Below are 16,732 nucleotides of genomic sequence, written 5' to 3'. Positions count from 1 at the left end.
ACCCAGCTGAGCTTGAATCATGCCACCGGCAGCAGACGGGAAGGCAGGAGTGACCCCAGAAGAGGGTGACCTGGACTCCAATCCTAGCGCTGTGCATCCTCAGACAAGTTGTCTGCATAACCTCTCTGAGCCAAGCTCACTCATCTACAGCAGAGCAATGCTTCCGCCTCAGAGCGTGTGTAACGTGCTTACAAAGGACTTGGAGCCTGGTGCCGTGCCTTGCACACAGTAAGTGCTCAATAAGTAGTAGCTGTCATCAGCATTTGGTCCTCCCTGCATCTGGGGAGTCAGAGGCAGTGGTCCCAGTTCCAGCTCAGCTGTCACGAACCATGCACGCTGCCCTGAGCAGGCCATCCTCCCTCCCCGGGCCTCTCTCTCCCCAGAGAAACTGAGGCCAGGTTTGGGTGAAGCTATAGTCCGTTTCAGCTTTGACCCCCAGGGCCTTTGAGCCCAAGTCCTCTGCAGTCCTGAGAGAGCCTGGTGGGCCTGCGGCCATCTGGGGACGCAGAGCAAACCCTCCCCAAGGGAAGTTCCAGCCTCCCTCCTGCCCTGGGAAGACACACCAGATCTGGAGTCTTCTCTCCCAAACCCACACAACGTGGAAAACTTGATTGTGGCTTAAAGATGGAGTCGACTCAATAACAGAGAGGGATAAGGAGAAATGCAAACAAGCCCAGCGCGAGGCCAGCTCCCGGGCCCCTCAGCCTCGTGTGAGAAGCCAGGCGGGGGCCAGGTGAGGGGGGCTCGTTCCCCGGTGACACGTGGTGTGAGGATGAGAGAAGGTCCCTTCATGCCCTGCCCACTCAGCGCTCACACACACCACGAAGTGGAAGTGATTAAGACGCCTGTGTCGACCTCGGGGCGACCCTTCCGGTCCCTCGCACACGGCCTCACACGTGGGCGCCGGGGACATCGGCACTGGCTTCCCGACTCTCCAAATTAAGATCCAACGGTGGCCCAGGCACCGTTTGTGCTGACGGCAACCAAGGGGCGCGTCAGCAGGGGACCAGTGCCAGGCTCTCCCTGGCATAGCTGGGTGGGCACGGGGAGGGTCAGGGCACCAGCACAGTTGCCCCTACACTGCCCGGGGCAGAGGAGGACAGGGCAGCTGCCGGTGGACGGTGGACGGACACTGGGACAAACGAAGGCCATGCCCAGCAGCCTGCTTGGTGGCAAGTCATCATGGGAGATTCTCTTCCTGCTACACAAAGCTGGCTCCCTGGTGGTTTCTTGTTTGAATGAGAGAAGTAACAAGTGAGAGGCCCTCCTTTCGGCCCCCCTTCCTCTCGTCTCCTCCATTTCCTCGTTTCCTCGGGCTCAGAGAACAGGCCCCCCTCCCCCACAAAGCACAGGCAGACTCCAAATCTCTCCCCGTTCCACCTGTCAAAGAGCTCGGGGTATCCTTGGCCAAGACGGACACCGTGACCACAGCTACAGCCAGAGTACAGGTGGCGCGGGGGCCTTGCCCGCATCCCGGGAGACTTGGGGGAGGCAGGGGGCTCTCTTCTCACCCTGAAGCCCACCTCCAAGGCTGCCCTGCACGCCCCCAACAGAGGACCCCCCCTGCCATCCACCAGACACCTCCCATCTAGCTGGCGAGGCGGGTCCTACCAGCCAACCAGCCCGGTGCTCCCGGGGGCAGCGTGCGCGGATGTTAGTGTGAAATTCCTCTCTGCACTCATGGCATGGTGACGGTGAGCGGGCGCCTGGGTAGTCGGAGGCCATCAGGCCCTAATGATGTGGCACACACATAAGGAAGCCATTACACTCGCAACATTGCAGATGCAAAAATAGAGCCTGCATAGTTTCCTGGTTACCGCATCCTGATGCTCAGAGGCTTTTGGTGCCAGCGAACGGAGGTCCTCTCCTGTCCCTGCAGTGCCCTGCTTCCCCTGGGCCTGCACCGCTGTGGAAGCGCATGGCTTACTTTCTAGACGCCCGTCTCTGCCCCACGAAGCCCCTCCGGAGGGCTTGCCGTGGAAGAGGGGCTGCTGCTGCTCCCAGCACTGACGGGGACCAGGCCGGCAGAGGGCTCAACAGGGACCCCGACCACCTGCCTTGCAGGGAAGGCAGGAGTGGCCACCACCGGCGTCTGGTGACTTCAGGGTCAGGCTGTGCTCTAAGCCCCAGCTTTGCTCACTGTTAGCAGGGCCCTGAGATGAAGCTGTAAGACAAATCCTGTGGACCACCTCAGCTTTGCCAAAAGCAAGTTCATTCCTGTCTTGGGGCAAGCCCCCCTGCTGGGAACGAAAGGATGGAGCTGGTTCCCGGAGTCTCACGTACCTCTGGGGTGACCACGGCCATCCTCTGGGGATTTTTTTTAATGTCGCAAGAAAATCAACACACACACCCAAGCCCTGCTAAGAGTTTAGACTCGGGCCCCTTTAGAACCCAACCCCCGGCTCATGAGGCACTCATTCACCCCTCACGGTCCCTCCATCCAGAGATCCCCCACTGAGAACCTGCCGTGGCCAGAGGCGGGACGGGCCCTGGCAAAGGCCGTGTCCCTGCCCTCGGGGGAGACCACCGTGTCGAGTTCTGGGGGTTCTCTTGGCAAGTCTCACATTCTGCTTCCCAAGGTGCGTTAGCGGCATGACACGCATTGGGGGCAGATGTGACTACAGGAGGCCACAGGGAAGTGACCTGCAGGGGAGGGGTGGTTAAAAATGGTCCTGGGGGGGCTTCCCTGGTGGCGCAGTGGTTGAGAGTCCGCCTGCCGATGCAGGGGACGCGGGTTCGTGCCCCGGTTCGGGAAGATCCCACATGCCGCGGAGCGGCTGGGCCCGTGAGCCATGGCCGCTGAGCCTGCGCGTCCGGAGCCTGTGCTCCGCAACGGGAGAGGCCACAGCAGTGAGAGGCCTGCGTACCGCAAAAAAAAAAAAAGTGGTCCTGGGGGAGGGGGCGGATGTCCGGCTGTTGGGCAGGGGGCCCTGGACTGCCTGCCAGGTGCCCAGCACCTCCTCTGCTCTGGGCTGGGCTTGGACCTTGCTCTCGGTCGTCAGTCTCCTAGCTTGTTACTTCCTGTCACGGCCTCAGCGACACCTACCCTGGGCGTTGCATAAGCAGGGTGCCCACTGGCTACTTTGCTGCCCCGACCTTGCAGTACTCCTGGGTTGGGTGGACCGACCCTGTGTTGCATCGAGCACAGCACGAGCTCAAAGTGCAACTGACATGCTGGTGCCTGGCTGTCAAGCGGGGCCACTTCTCCCCTGTGGGCAGGGAGGAGAGTTCTGGCCAAGGGCGCCTCCCACCAGGAGGAGGTCTCGCCCCCAGAGCACTTACCCACGCACGAGAGGCTCTCCTCAGTCCTGCTGGGGGGGCCGGAGTAGCCATCAGCAGCCCAGCTGCCCTGGCGGAGGGGGCCAGGCTCCGGATCGGTCTGGGCCCTGCGGGACAGAGAACGGCAGTCACTCACAGCGGAGGCCGCCCTGGCCTCCAGCCTCTCCCCTTGGAGGTCAGTCCTGCCCCTGTGGCGCTCTGCCCCCCGCCCTGGGCCGGCCCCCCCAATGGGCATATGTGTGCCCCTTGCCCTGGCAGGCAGCGGGCCTTCTAGGCAAAGTTAGGCCAGGGGCAGGGGTGGGGGCACCCGAGGGCAGGGGGCCACCTGTTGCCCCCAGGAGTCACCCTTCAGGGTCCCCAAGTCCCATGAACGCAGGGCGTCCGCAGGGCGGAGGGACCCCTGGTAACTCAGGCTCGCGGCCTGTGTCCTGCCCTCAGGCTGCCCTGTGCACCCACGCGAGGGGCTCCATCTGCAGCTGAGGTCACTGGACCCTCGGGAGAGCCCAGGCGGCCCGGACCCCAGCGTCCAGGCAGCAAGGAGGTCGGAGGAGGAGGAGGGGCGGGCTAGGCCGGGGTCACCTCGACTCCCGGGGGGCCGAGTCCTCGCTGGGCCTGCTGTGGCAGCAGGAAGGAAGGGCAAGGTCGCCGGGCCCGTCTCCCAAGTGCACACAGGCCTCTGAGCACAAGCCCAACTGTGCACTCGCTCCCAGGAACAAAGGCTCTAGGAGCTTTGATTCTAGGCAATTACCCGGGCCGCCTGCCCCGCCCGCGTCTCCAGCTAAATGGACCCTTTGGCAGCTTGGTTTGGGGGGACACAGGAGGAGAAATCGATGCCTGGCCTGGGCCAGGCGGGGGGCGGCGGGGGGCAGGGTGAACCTGCCTCCCTCTCTCTCCAGTCTTGACCATTTCCAGCACCGAGATAGCCGGGACTCTGGGTGTGTAACGCAGAGCAGGTCTCTCCTCTCTGGGCCTCACTGTGTCACGGGGCGGAAGAGATGCCCTCGAGGCCCGGATCAGCCTGAGAGTTCAGGGCTGTGGGAGGTGTTTGCCGGCTCTCAAAGCCACGCAGGCAGCCGGGAGTCCTTGACGGCCTTCAGGCCCCTGCGCCGGGGATGGCGACGAGCAGGGTGGGGGAACTCAGAGGAAGCAGGAGACCCCGTTGCCCTAGGAAGGATGGGGCCGCTTGCCATGGGCTACTGTCAGTTAAATGTCGAGAGGCCAAAGAAAAACTGGAATTGCTAGGTTTCTTCAAAGAAATGAGCATAAACTTGGGTTTTTAAAATAAGGGATGCTGGCACTTCCCTGGTGCAGTGGTTAAGAATCCACCTGCCAATGCAGGGGACACGGGTTGGAGCCCCAGTCCGGGAAGATCCCACATGCCACGGAGCGGCTAGGCCCATGCGCCACAACTACTGAGCCTGCACTCTAAAGCCTGTGAGCCACAGCTACTGAGCTCGCATGCCGCAACTACTGAGCCCGCCTGCCACAGCTACTGAAGCCTGTGCGCCTAGAGCCTGTGCTCCGCAACAAAGAGAAGCCACCTCAATGAGAAGCCCACGCACAGCAAAGAAGAACAGCCCGCAGGCAGCAACGAAGACCCAACCCAGCCAAAAATTAAATAAATACATAAATGAATAAATAATGCAGTGTCTGGGGGGGAGAAAGGGGATCCTAGGCCACGCAGAACCATTTCACTGAATAACGTCACACACATAAAGAGCTAAGCACCGTGTGACCCCGAGCAGGCAGGCAGGAACCACGGCTACAAACAGGAAGACCTTGCTGTGGTGCTGACTACCACCCAAGGGCGAGCGAGGGGCACACGGGCCGGAGCGCCCATCCCGGGCCAGTGAGGAAGCAGCCTCAGCTGCTCCGACCTCAGGAGCTGCACACTTTTACCTCCTCTTCCTGTATCTCCCCTGCACGGCCAGGCCCCCGTGCCCCTCCCTTCCCAGCCGGAACGGACAGCACCATCTACGCCGGTGTGGTTTGGAGGTTGAAGCAGAGAGGAGAACACCAACGAGCCGGCACTCTTGGCACCGCTAACCGCACCCTCCAAACTGGGGTCTGAGTGAAGGCCACCCCGGGGGGAAGGGGAAACCCCGTGGGGAAAGAAACCCCTGCTGGGGCTCTTCTCCCGGGGGGCACAGGTCAGTGAGGGAAGCAGACGGTCCCGGGCGTTTTGCGCCTTCTCCGGCCCGGGAGCAGGGCTGCCCAAAGGGAGGCTGTGCCTGGACGTGGGGAAGGGCCGCACCCGGACCCTTGAGAGGCACTGGCTGAGGAGACAGGGAAGACGCCTGCTGGATTCGTTCCCCGGAGAAGCAGGTCAGGCAGGCGGGGCCTGGGGATGGGGAGTGGAGCCCGACAACCCCGGCTTCTGCAATGGGCTGGAGCTTTGCAGGGCGCAGGGGTAAGTTTCCATGACAACAGGGTGTCTGTGACCCTAGGGGGCCGATGGCACGTCCTTGCCCGGGTGGCCCAGCCCGGCACTCAGCAGAGGGGCCCACGGCTCTCACCTATTGCCTCTGGGGTGTCCTTGGCCCCAATCTTTCGCTGCCCAAACCACAACCCTCCTGCAACCCTAACCCGCGGCCTAAAAGGGGCAGGTCTAGGAGGCGGGATGGTGAAGACCCCTGCTGAGGTGGTGCGACGCTTTTCTGTTTAAAACACAAAGAGGCAACAGATGTTTGCTGAGCGGAGGAAACCTGTCTGTTCAGGTCACATTGAGACTTTCAGAGGAAAAAGTCCTGACCTTTTTGGAGGATGTCAGATTCTACATCTGCCAGGGGGCTTGTAGAGTAGATAATGTAAAATCTTGAACAGCTGAATGCCTAGACACTTTCCCCCAAAGATGGATTCAACAGGAAGGAACTCAGGGAGGAGAAGCAAGTCCCAGAGTCCGCAGGGAGGCCGGTCAGGGCTGGGAAAGGACCCGTCCCAGGAAGGTGTCTGATCAGCTTAAGAATGGAAGTCCAGGAGGTCACAGGGAAGAAGTGTCAGGTGTGCCGGGCAGAAGGGATGATCTGAGGGGCAGGGGTCCCCGGGGGAGTCCTGCTCCGGTCGTGGGATAGCTGGGATTCCTGCAGTGCCGGGAAGCTCACTGCCGGTGGGTAATTTGTGAGCCTCTCTAGTTGCTGGAAAGTTCTTCCTCCTGAGCTTCAAGAGTCTCTCTACCTTCTAAGCACCATGACGTGGATTCAGGGCGTTGGAGCCGCACCAAGTGAATCTAAGTCAACTTACAACACCACAACCCTTCACGTCTTTCCAAACAGCTCTCAGACCCTCTCTCAGCCTTCCTCTTCCAAAGCAAACTGCTTCAGCTCCGTTAATCATTCCTGTAACACCTTTTTGTATCCCTCACCGACCCGTCCATCTTCATCTCCATGTATTTTCGTGCACCAATGTCCTTTTAAACTGTGGAGTTCGTAACTGAATGCAGTGCTCTGGAGGAGGTGGGACCTGCAGACGAGGTGTTGGGGGCCCAGCTGTCTGTTATGTGGTGAAAGGGAGCCCAAGACCTTTCAAGGATCAAGTCACACTCTTGGCTTCGAGGGAAAGGTGCAGCTCCCCTCACCAACCCCAGCCACTCCAGCCTGGGAGACCCAGTGTCCAGGGAGCATCTCCACCCAAACCGTGGGAGAGCTTGTCCTCGAATCAGCACAGAGAGAAAACCCAGGACATTCGGGTAGCCGGGAAGGCACTTCCTTTGCGTTTGAGCACCTCTAACCCGTGTCATACTTAGGAATTACAATGTCGCTTACTTAAGGTGGCCATTTCAGTGAAGAGTTATATTTTTATTAAAGAACCACAGTTGACGGAGGCATTTTTCTGTGCTCTCCGCTTGTGGTGTCTGAAGACAGCAGGACAGGCCAGCTTGTTAACCATGCTGGTATGAACGGTGGCCTGGCCACTGCCGATGGTGGTGACGTGGCCCAACGTGACCACGTGAGAAAGAAGCACGTCTGAGCGCCCCGGGGACAGATACGCACAGGCAGCGTGGAAAGTGGAGAGAGAGAAGCAGCAGACAGGCAGATGCGGGGCACCAGCGGGGGCGGCCCGGGGGGCCGTGGGGTTTCAGTGACCACGGACTGGAGGCACAGCCCGTCACATGCTCCCAGTCTAACTCAGTGGTGGCAGCTGTCCCACTGGTGAGTTGGGCGAGACCGACCTGCCTACCCGCCTACCCAGGTAACTGGCTCTTCAGCACCCATGGCACCCTCCTTCTGAGCCTCTTTGTGGCGGCGTCCCCAGAGTCGGGTCCGGGTCCCCCTGTTAAGGTCCTAACCCCGCCCCAGCTCTCTAGGCCCCGCCCACCTTCCATTCTCTCCACCAGCCCCCCTCCCTCCGCGGGCTCCGCAGCTCACCTGTAGCGGAAGGGGGCCACGGTAGCGGTGACAGGCTGACTCTGCTGATGGACCGAGGAGAAGCTGATGACCCCCGGGGCGGGCGGCGGGCGTGCGCTCTGCATGGGGCTGCAGACCGGGGAGCGAGGCCCCGAAGCTGCCCGGGCATCAGGCTCCGAAGACCCGGGGCCCCCAGAACTTTTGTAGGGTACATCTCTTTGATCTTTTCCTGGGTGGTGAGATGGCTTTCGACCTTCGGGAGCCCCTGGTATTTGAGTTTCTGCACGAGAACTGGTCCGGGAGGGGCTCCTGCCCCGGGTCTGGCGGGTCAGAATCCCTTCCTGGGCCACCCTCTTCTTTCCCTGGGTGCCCTGCGTCTCCCCGGCGCTTCTGGACCCAGCCCGGCTGGAGAGGGCTGCTTTGGGGGTCGCCCTGGGACTGCTCCAGGGGGAGTGGACGAGGCTTTCAGCCCCCTCAGCTGACTCCCTCGCTGCCCCAGAGGCCTTGGGGGAGCCTCTCCCCCGGGAGGCCTTGGGAGACGAGCCTCTGGAAGGGCCCCCTGGCTTGCCCAGTCTTGGCGAGGCCGCCCGCTCCTGGCTCAGGGCCAGGCCGGCCTGGTGCGGCCGCAGCCGGGGAGAGGCGGCCGGTGTATGAGTCCTGGTCTGGGAAGCAGCTCGAGGCACAGGGATGGAGGAGGCGTAGTGAGGGCGGCCGGCAGAGTTCACACTGGCCGTCCCGTCCATGGTCAGCAAGGCTGGCACCAGGGCTACTGTGCTGCAGAGAGAATGGGGACAGTTAGGCGGTGCCCTCGGGAAGGGGCACTGGACTCCCGAGGTCACATCCTGACTCGGTCTCGGGCCCAGCTTGAGGCGAACCCCTCTACCTCCTGCAAACACACATGTGAAAGTGCTCGGGGATTGTAGTGCCCTGTACAAACGGGGTAATCTGAACTTGACTCCGTTCCTGTCCACCGATCGGGGCAGACTCCCCTCCCACAGCCCCTTCCTTCTTGGATCTCTCATTGTACCTGAGTCTCGAATGTTCTGCCCACGGTGGACTGACTCCCTGTGCCCCCAGCTTGCTCCTGCCACCTGCCCCTTTACCTGACGCCCGGCTCTCTCCCAGGACACCTCTCCAGTGGAGTGTAATCTCCCAGATCCCACTGGGCCCGAAGGCAGGGCAGCCCATCACAGTTACATATCCTAAACTTGTACCGCCGCCCTGGTCAGGGCCCTGCCGCCTGGCTCACACCAGCCTCTGTCACTGACACCACCCCTCCTGGTCCCTCCCCACCATCCCCGGAGATGTGGGCGCCCAGCCCACAGCCTTTCTTCCTAGCCCCTTCCCTACCCACCTCCTGACCTGGCCAAACTGATCTCCGCCCCTTCCTCCGGTCTCAGAGATGTGTCCTACCCTGAGATAAAGGCAGATCCCTCTGGGCACCCCCTGCCACCTGATCCTTCTCTTCCGGACCCCGATCTATGAATTACCCCATCTTTCTCACGTATCCTTGACCAGCTTCCCCTCCCCGCCATGTTAATAAATGAATTAATTGATCTATTAATGGCTTTCATTTCGAAGGGAATTAGAAGCCGGCTACAAAGACACGGAAAATCAACTCCAGATGAAAGAGTTCCATGTAGAAGATGAAATCATGAAAGAATGTGCAGAACATATGCATGGATGGTCTCGTAATTCTGTTGTGGGAAAGGTCTTTATAGCATCACATCAAAGGTAGGAGTCATAAAGGAAAACACTGATAGATTTCAGTTCATAAAAATTAAAATCCCTGTATGGACAGAAAAGCCCTTTCCAAAGGTTCATACCATGAATACACTGAAAATATACTCACAACATATATAAGAGACAAGGAGTTAATAATACCTTTACATACAGGGAGCTCGGCCAAATCAATCAAAAGCAAACACCCTGTAGAGGAAGGGGTCAAAGGGCTGAACAGGAAATTCATAAAATAATAAATACCTTTGGCCAGAACATAACAAAAACAAAGGGCTTCATTAAAATTGAAGAGATGAAAATTAAATGTTATCATTGGTTGCTGTCAAATTTACTATCTCTTAGAAAATTATAATTTCCAGTCGTGGTATGAGTGCAGGACCACAGGGCCCTGACACACGGCCATGGGAACAGCCCCAGAGCCAGAAACTTATCCCTGGGGAATGATGACAGATGTGAGCAAATGTCTATACGAGGAGGATGCTCGCAGTGACTTGGGTGGAGAAGGAGACAGGGGACACTGGCACAGAGGAAAGTCCACCAGAGCATGGCCGGTCCACCTGAGGCCACCGGGATGTGCCCTTCCCTGCTGTGCAGAGAGCTGCCGGCCACAGCACGGACCACAGGCTAAACTGTAAGAAGCCAACGGAGACCCTCGAGCGTTGATGGATTTATAGGACTAAGCTTGAAATGACCGTGGGAGTCTGTCTGCTCTGCTGACAGATGGAGTGATTTCCAAGAGACCCAGAAATGCCATGACCCCTCCCCCTTTCCTCTACTTTGCATGTCCATGACTTGGTACCAGTACTGGATGACGTGAAGCCCCCCACCTCCTCTGGCACAGAAGGAAGGCAAAGCCCAGTGTGACCAGGGGGCCACAGCCAGCTGCCCCACCCCCAGTGTCTGCCCATCACCTGGACCCACAGGGCATCATGTCCAAGGCTTGCCTGACCCCACTTCTGCCTCATGTACCCCCTGACCACCCACCAGCCACAGCCTGGAAGGACACTCTGAGTGGCCCCCCGCCTGCCCACACTCTCTCCTGCAGGGCCTGCCGTGTCCCCAGCCCCAGCAGGCCCAGGACAGCCCTACAGGAAGGCCTGGGAAGTGCTTTTGTAAAGGCACTCAGAGGGCATCAGGCAGGTGCTGCCTGCAGCTGTGAGAATTCCAGTCAATGTCTTAGCCTCTCCACGCCCAGTCTGCAAAATGAGGGTGGGATAAAACCTAGAAACCACAGTCGGGTGGGGAAAGAGGGAGTCTTTAAGTCAAGAAGAGGACACCGTGCCTCAGCCTGGCCTCAGGACCTGCAGTAGAACCTTCCCCGTGGAGGTGAGAGCAGGTTTGCTGTGTCACCCCTTCTAGCCACCGCCCCAGCGATCAGCTCCACGCACCTCTGGCGATGCCTCGTAGGACCAGAGGCCCAAGTGCGGACCTGCTCACAGGCTCACGTGGACCTGAGCTGCTGACTTGGGCCTTGGACACAGGGCTGAGCCACACGCTGACCAGCAGGGCCAACCAGCTGACCACCTATGAGCAGGGCCCCAGACCACAGCTCTGCATTTCAGCATCCCCAAGTTTAGTCCTGCACAGGTGGGCACAGTGCCACATGATCCGCTGCTGCTTCTCCCCTCAGCCCCAATGGGGGCACAAAGCCACGTGGTGCCCCAGACCACCCCTTCTGGGAGCTGTATCTGCGACAGGACCCGGAGCTGCATCCTGGCTCTGCCTGCGTCTCTCCTGGGAGCCCCATCCCGCCCGGGTGGTGCTGCCCACGAGCCCCACTCACCTGCATTGTCCTCAGCGCACCCCCAGCTCCCCTTGATCAGACCCTCCCCTCCCCGCATCCAGGGGCCCCTGCCTCTGGGGCTGGCCGGGTTTCCAGCCAGAGAGCCCTGAGGCCGTGGAGGTTGCCTCTTCCTCACTTGCTAATGGAGCAGATGCAGTTGCTGCTTTTGCTCCATCACCATTTTTTCCAAAGCTCGATGGGAAGAGGATTTAAACTGGTCCAGTGGCAGGTCACACCTGGGCAAGGGTGGGGATCGAGGAGGAAGACCCCGGGGTTACGGGTCTCCAGCAGGGGGGCAGTGCTGGGGAAGAAAGGGGAGAGATGTTCTTGAGGGTGGGCTCCTGAATCCCGAGGACAGCGCCCGCGCTGCGTTCTAAATGGACCAAATGATCTGGGGGACTCCCGTGCCCGCTCCAGGCTCAGGCTCTCCTCCTGGGAAATGAGGGGACCCCCCTCTGCCTCCCTGCTGCCCTGCTTCCTGTCCAGAGCAGGCTGGATAAGGTACGGGGGTGAAGAGGTGCGCTGTACCAGCCCTTGTCCTGGTTCTCAGCGCCAGACAGAGACGTCCCGGAGAAGCAGGACGGTCTCTCTCCTTGGGGCGGGGCTCTGTTCAAGCCACAGTGCTCGGCTGTGACCGCTGCTCATCCCTTGGGGTGCCTCCCACATGTCTGGGGAGCCTCAAGGGCAGGAGGCTGGCGGGGCTGGCCGTGGAAGCAAGGAGCCCGCTTCTTGCCGTGTGTGTGCGTGTGTGTGCGCGCACGCGTGTGTGTGTGTGCGCACGCGCGCGCGTGTGTGTGTGTGTGTCTGGTGTTGGGCTCCTACCAGGTCCCCTGCCCCTAAACACGCCCTTTCTGCTCTCCCACCCTCCAAGTGCCCTGATCTGAAGTTTCACGCCACCTCGGTGAGCGGATTGAAGCCTCGGGGGTCCCTTAGCGCTCTCGTTCTGGGGTCCTCATCACAAAGCTCATTGCAGCCACACAAGGACCCACAGCAGGACCCCTGTTTTCGCCGACCGTGGTGCCGGGGACCCCCGAGGGCTGAGCTCCGGGTTCTGCTCTCAAGGAGTTAAGTCTGCCCGGGAGGAAACACGGCCACCCTCATCACGGCACGGACGTCGTGTGGACAGACGCGAAACCAAGCGCCGTGGGGAGCGTGTGTCACAGTCTGCAGACGAGGCGGGACCTGGGAGGCTTCGGGAAGAGGTAGCAGTGGGGTCGGGGCTGGCCGGGGGCGGTTAGGGTCTGGGGAGCACAGGGTGTGATGGCCGCGCCCCTACGGCCCCTGCGCTTCAGAGAGACTCTGGTGGGCGGTGAGTCAAGTGCTGGGTGCAAAGCTTGTTTGCCGGTGGTGCGACCTCAGGCAACGTCCATAACCTCTGCCCCCTCATCTGTGACATGAGGCTGAGGCTAGACCTGCCTCTCAGGGTTGCTTTGGAGACTACGTTAGTTATAAGCGTAAAGTGCTTACAACAGTGCCTGACAACTGGTAAGGGCTACAATCACATGGACAAGGCGCCCAGCGATGGAGACGGGGCCGCCTGGTCTCCCAGAGCCCCCAGCAGAGCGAAGGACGGACGATCAGAGCACCTGCCAGGCCCGGCTCAGAAGCCTGCGGCATCAATAGGAAACACGCCGTCCCTGTGGATAGGACGGCACCCAGTGTCCTTCCACCAGCAGGAGGGACAGGAGCACGGGCGAGGAGGGAGTCCCGCCCTAGAGTCAGGAAGAGCTGAGCTCCAATCCTAGCTCCGCCTCCTCTTGCTACGTGGCTGTAGAGACGTTCTGTAATTTTTCTGAGCCCAGAGACCTCATCTGCAAGAAGCAGTCTTAAAGATTAAACGAGAGAATAAAGGTGAGGGACCTAGCATAGTGCCTGGCACCCAGCAGGTGCTCAAGAGATGGCAGAAATGGTGCTAAGGACAGCTGTCCTCCTCCCGGAAGGGAAGGAGACAAATTCACGCGCCGAGGGGGACAGTGTCCTGGGTACCAGGGGAGTTGAGAGGCTGGGGGGGCTTCCTGGGTGGGGCGGCCCGGTCCCAGCACCCCACCCCCAGCAGGCACGTTCGCCTCCCCCCACCGCCAAGGGCTTCGTGTGTATCAACTCGCAGTCGCCCCACTCCACAGGCAGGGACACCAAAGCACAGAGACATACGGAAGGCGCTGGTAGTCACACAGCCAGTAAATGGCGGCATCACGTAGGGCCGAGGCCGTCGAGCTCTGGCCAGGGCTCTGCCTGCCCCGGCTCTGCCGCCCGCCCGCCGCCCCCAGCCGCCCACCTTTCAGCCGGAACCATTCTGGCCCCCGGCCCCAAGGGGACCAACAGAGCTCCTGGCTCAAGGCTCCAAAGACCCCAGAACCAGGACCCCCGCTGGCCTACACATGCTTCGCTCAAGCTCAGAAGGAGGTGAAAGCGGGGGCGAGAGGCAGGCGAGGAGGGCGTCCCCCCCGGGTCTGCGGTCGCCGGGCAACATCGCGAGGCCCTGGTGCTGACCGGACAGCTCCTCCCGCGGCGGCGGGAAGGGGCCGCGTCCGCGTGCTGTAAACGCAGCCGGGGGGCCCCTTTCAAAAGGGTCAGAACACTTAACCACAGCACTCAGAGGTGAGATGTGCCGAGAGACAGAGAAAAAGACAAAAATAAATACACAGAAAAAGATATTTAAAAAAGGAAAAGCCTGGGAGGTGGGACTCCCGGGTGCTGGTCCCATGAGTCCACCCGGGGCTGCGTGAATTGGGGCAAATCATTTCCGTTTCCCGGTGCGTGGAGAGGGACGAAAAGCTGCCTCTCGGGAAGAGGGGGGAAGGCAGTGGACTGGTGCGTGGAAAAGGACTCGCTGAGGCCAGCTCTGCACCGCGGGAGGTCCTGGAGGCACAGTCCCCACCTCCTCACCCCACCCCCGGTGCAGGTCCGGCTTGTGGTCCTAAGCGAGTTCCTTGTCGTGCTCCCTCATCTGTACAGCTGGGATCTTCATCATCATCCCCATCTGATACAAATCAAGTGAGTAACGACAAGAAAATAACTTAAGACAGTGGCTGGCCAGAAAAATCACTGAAGAAATGCTAGTTAAAGTCAAACAGGTCATCAGCACGGGGTTTATCCCTGTTCTACCCAGATTTCCCGCCGGAACCTCTGTCACCCATTCCAGTCCCAGTAACATAAACGCTTCCCTCTAAACTCAGTTTCTACGCCCTTATTATCTGTGGGACAGCCAGTTTCTACGGGATGGGAGTAGGAGGGCAAACAAAGTCAGACACGGTTCAAAGTAAACCTTGGGAGGTGTCCTTTCTCTGAGGCCCCTCGAAGCTGAGGTCCTCCTGCAGGATGAGGAGGGACGGCCCAGGGGCGACATTTCCACAGGCGGGAAGGTGGGCGGAATGACCTTCGGGGGCCGGAAGCACAGACAGATCCCTGGGCTGCAGCCCTGGACCACGGGCAGGTTTCCCACCCCAGCTGACACGTCCGTTCTTCCACCCTGGAACCCTGACCTCCCACGGCCAAACCCAGCTCGGGCCTCACTTCCGGTCAGAGGCCCAGTCTGGTCCCCAGAGACAGAACCACCCCAGGGGACAAAGAGGCAACTGAGCTGCCACGGCCCTTGGACAAACGCCACAGATACAGTGACCCCGCTCACTCGCACCCACCCATGTCGGTGCAGGGACACACACAGCTGTATGCACACATACCCTCTCACACACACACCCCACACGCGCCTACACGCTTAGATGCACACACACACCCTGGCTCCGGCTTTCTGCCCTCTCTCCATGTCCCTTGCTTCGCTCCCCTTTGGCCCATTTCCCATCCGGCCGGGAGGTGAGGACACCCTCCGTGTCCTCCCGTCCTGGTCCATCTCCAGTGCTCCCGGCTCGCTGGCAACGCTCGCAGGCTCTCCCTGGAAAAGTGGGCCCGACCCCCGACTGTGTGCGCACAACTTTCATCCCACGTGTGTGGGCCCCAGACCATGTCCAGCTCACGCGGGCTATGGATGAGGAGGGAGCCAGGGGAGCACCCCGTGCGGAGAGGAGGAAATGCAGGGCCTGGGCGCCTCCCGGCCCTCCTCCCCCCACCCACACCCGCGCTCTGGCTCCACGAAGGACCCAAGACCAGGCGTCATGGGGGTTCCCAGGGCTGAGGACAGGCCTGCAACACCGTTTACTAAACGTTCCTCTCTTGTCCAGCCTCTGCCTGCCTCTCAGGACCGAGATGACGGAAGACCTGAGCTGTGGGTGGGCACTGGGGCTGCAGTAGAAGGATCTCAGGCCCCCCCGCCCCTCCTCTTGGCCTCTAGACCCAGCTTTGGACTCCAGCAAACTGGGGCGGGGCGCCATTCAGCCGGGTCTGGCCCTTGGCAGAGAAGGCGATCACCCCAGTCAGCGTGGAGAGGACAGGATGGACAGCCAGCGGTGTCGTCCCTTCCAGGGGCCATGGGCAGACTGGGCACCACGCCGGCAGGGAGCGAGGAGAAGGGTCCGCTGGCTGGGACGTGGCGGAGGGTGGGGGCGGCTCAGTACAGCAGCGCCCGCCTGGCTGGCTCCTGGCTCAGAGTTGGGGCCCGACTGTCCCCGAGCAGTGGGACTCAGCAATCCCCTCCCCATCTCCACCCCCAGAGCCAGGGCTCTGCCCACACCCTCGGGGATTCCTTTAGCCTAAAAACTGCAGACAGCTCTGCTTTCTGGCCAGATGGCAACAAGTTCTCAGAGAGGAAAAAATGGGACCGGCTGTGATCATCTTGGGCGACGTGAAATAGGTCAGTTTCCTGGCATTTACAGTGAGTGGTCAAGCTCGTGCCGAGACCCACCCAGCCCCGTCCCCGGGTCAACTTCCCAGGACTGAGCAGCTGCCTGGATCTGCTTTCCTGCAGCAACGGCATCTCTGCTTCCCAGAGAGGCTTCTCCAGCCCTTGGGGTCCTGGCTGAGTCCAGGCTGGGTCCAGGCCGACAGGCGGGAAGAAGGGAGGCCCCAGAAAACCCGACGGAAGAGGGGCTCGCCCACCCCCTCAGAATCTCTCACCCATCTCTCTGGGCTGGAAGTTCTTCCCAGGGTCTAACCTCCACTCTTCCTGCTCAGGATCCAGTTGCCTTCCTGGTCCCCATTCAGGGGGCTGTTTCTCTGGCCTCTGAGAGAGAAGCCCACCCGAGCTCCGGGCAGGCCCCGAGCCGCAGCTAAAGGTTCGCGTGTGTCAGCTGGGTGGCGTTTTTTACTGATCTGATCCATGTAAACGGCTCCACTGTCAGGATCCTTGGTTCCTTTTCAATTAGCCAAGAGAAATGACTTAGTGCCAGCCAGTGAAAATCAATGATTTAAAACTACCCCACAGGGACTTCCCTGGTGGCGCAGTGGTTAAGAATCCGCCTGCCAATCCAGGGGACACGGGTTCGAGCCCTAGTCCGGGAAGATCCCACATGCCCGCGGAGCAACAAAGCCCGTGCTCCACAACTACTGAGCCTGAGCTCTAGAGCCCTCGAGACACAACTGCTGAAGCCTGGGCACCTAGAGCCCCGTGCTCCGCAACAAGAGAAGCCACCGCAACGAGAAGCCTGTGCACCGCAAAGAAGAGTAGCCCCCACTCGCCGCAACTAGAAAAACCCCA

General features: G+C 60.5%; 1 protein-coding gene across 4 annotated transcripts in view; it reads right to left on the bottom strand.

The window, feature by feature from the left end:
- The window catches only part of NAV1 (neuron navigator 1), a 209,828-nt gene that overhangs the window by 140,016 nt on the left and 53,080 nt on the right, over positions 1–16,732 (bottom strand). For all 4 annotated transcript variants that reach the window (XM_082616096.1, XM_082616095.1, XM_082616097.1 and 1 more), the window contains 2 exons: positions 7,644–8,396; positions 3,283–3,386 (listed from right to left, as the gene is read on the bottom strand). In XM_082616096.1, coding sequence (XP_082472222.1) covers positions 3,283–3,386; positions 7,644–8,365 — 826 coding nt within the window. In that variant the 5' untranslated portion in view covers positions 8,366–8,396. The remainder of the gene's footprint in view (positions 1–3,282; positions 3,387–7,643; positions 8,397–16,732) is intronic.

This window comes from Mesoplodon mirus (genome assembly GCF_964341445.2).
Source record: "Mesoplodon mirus genome assembly, chromosome: 3".
Classification (NCBI taxonomy): domain Eukaryota; kingdom Metazoa; phylum Chordata; class Mammalia; order Artiodactyla; family Ziphiidae; genus Mesoplodon; species Mesoplodon mirus.
The sequence above is the reverse complement of the archived record's forward strand: the minus strand, read 5'-3'. Positions and strand labels throughout refer to the sequence as shown.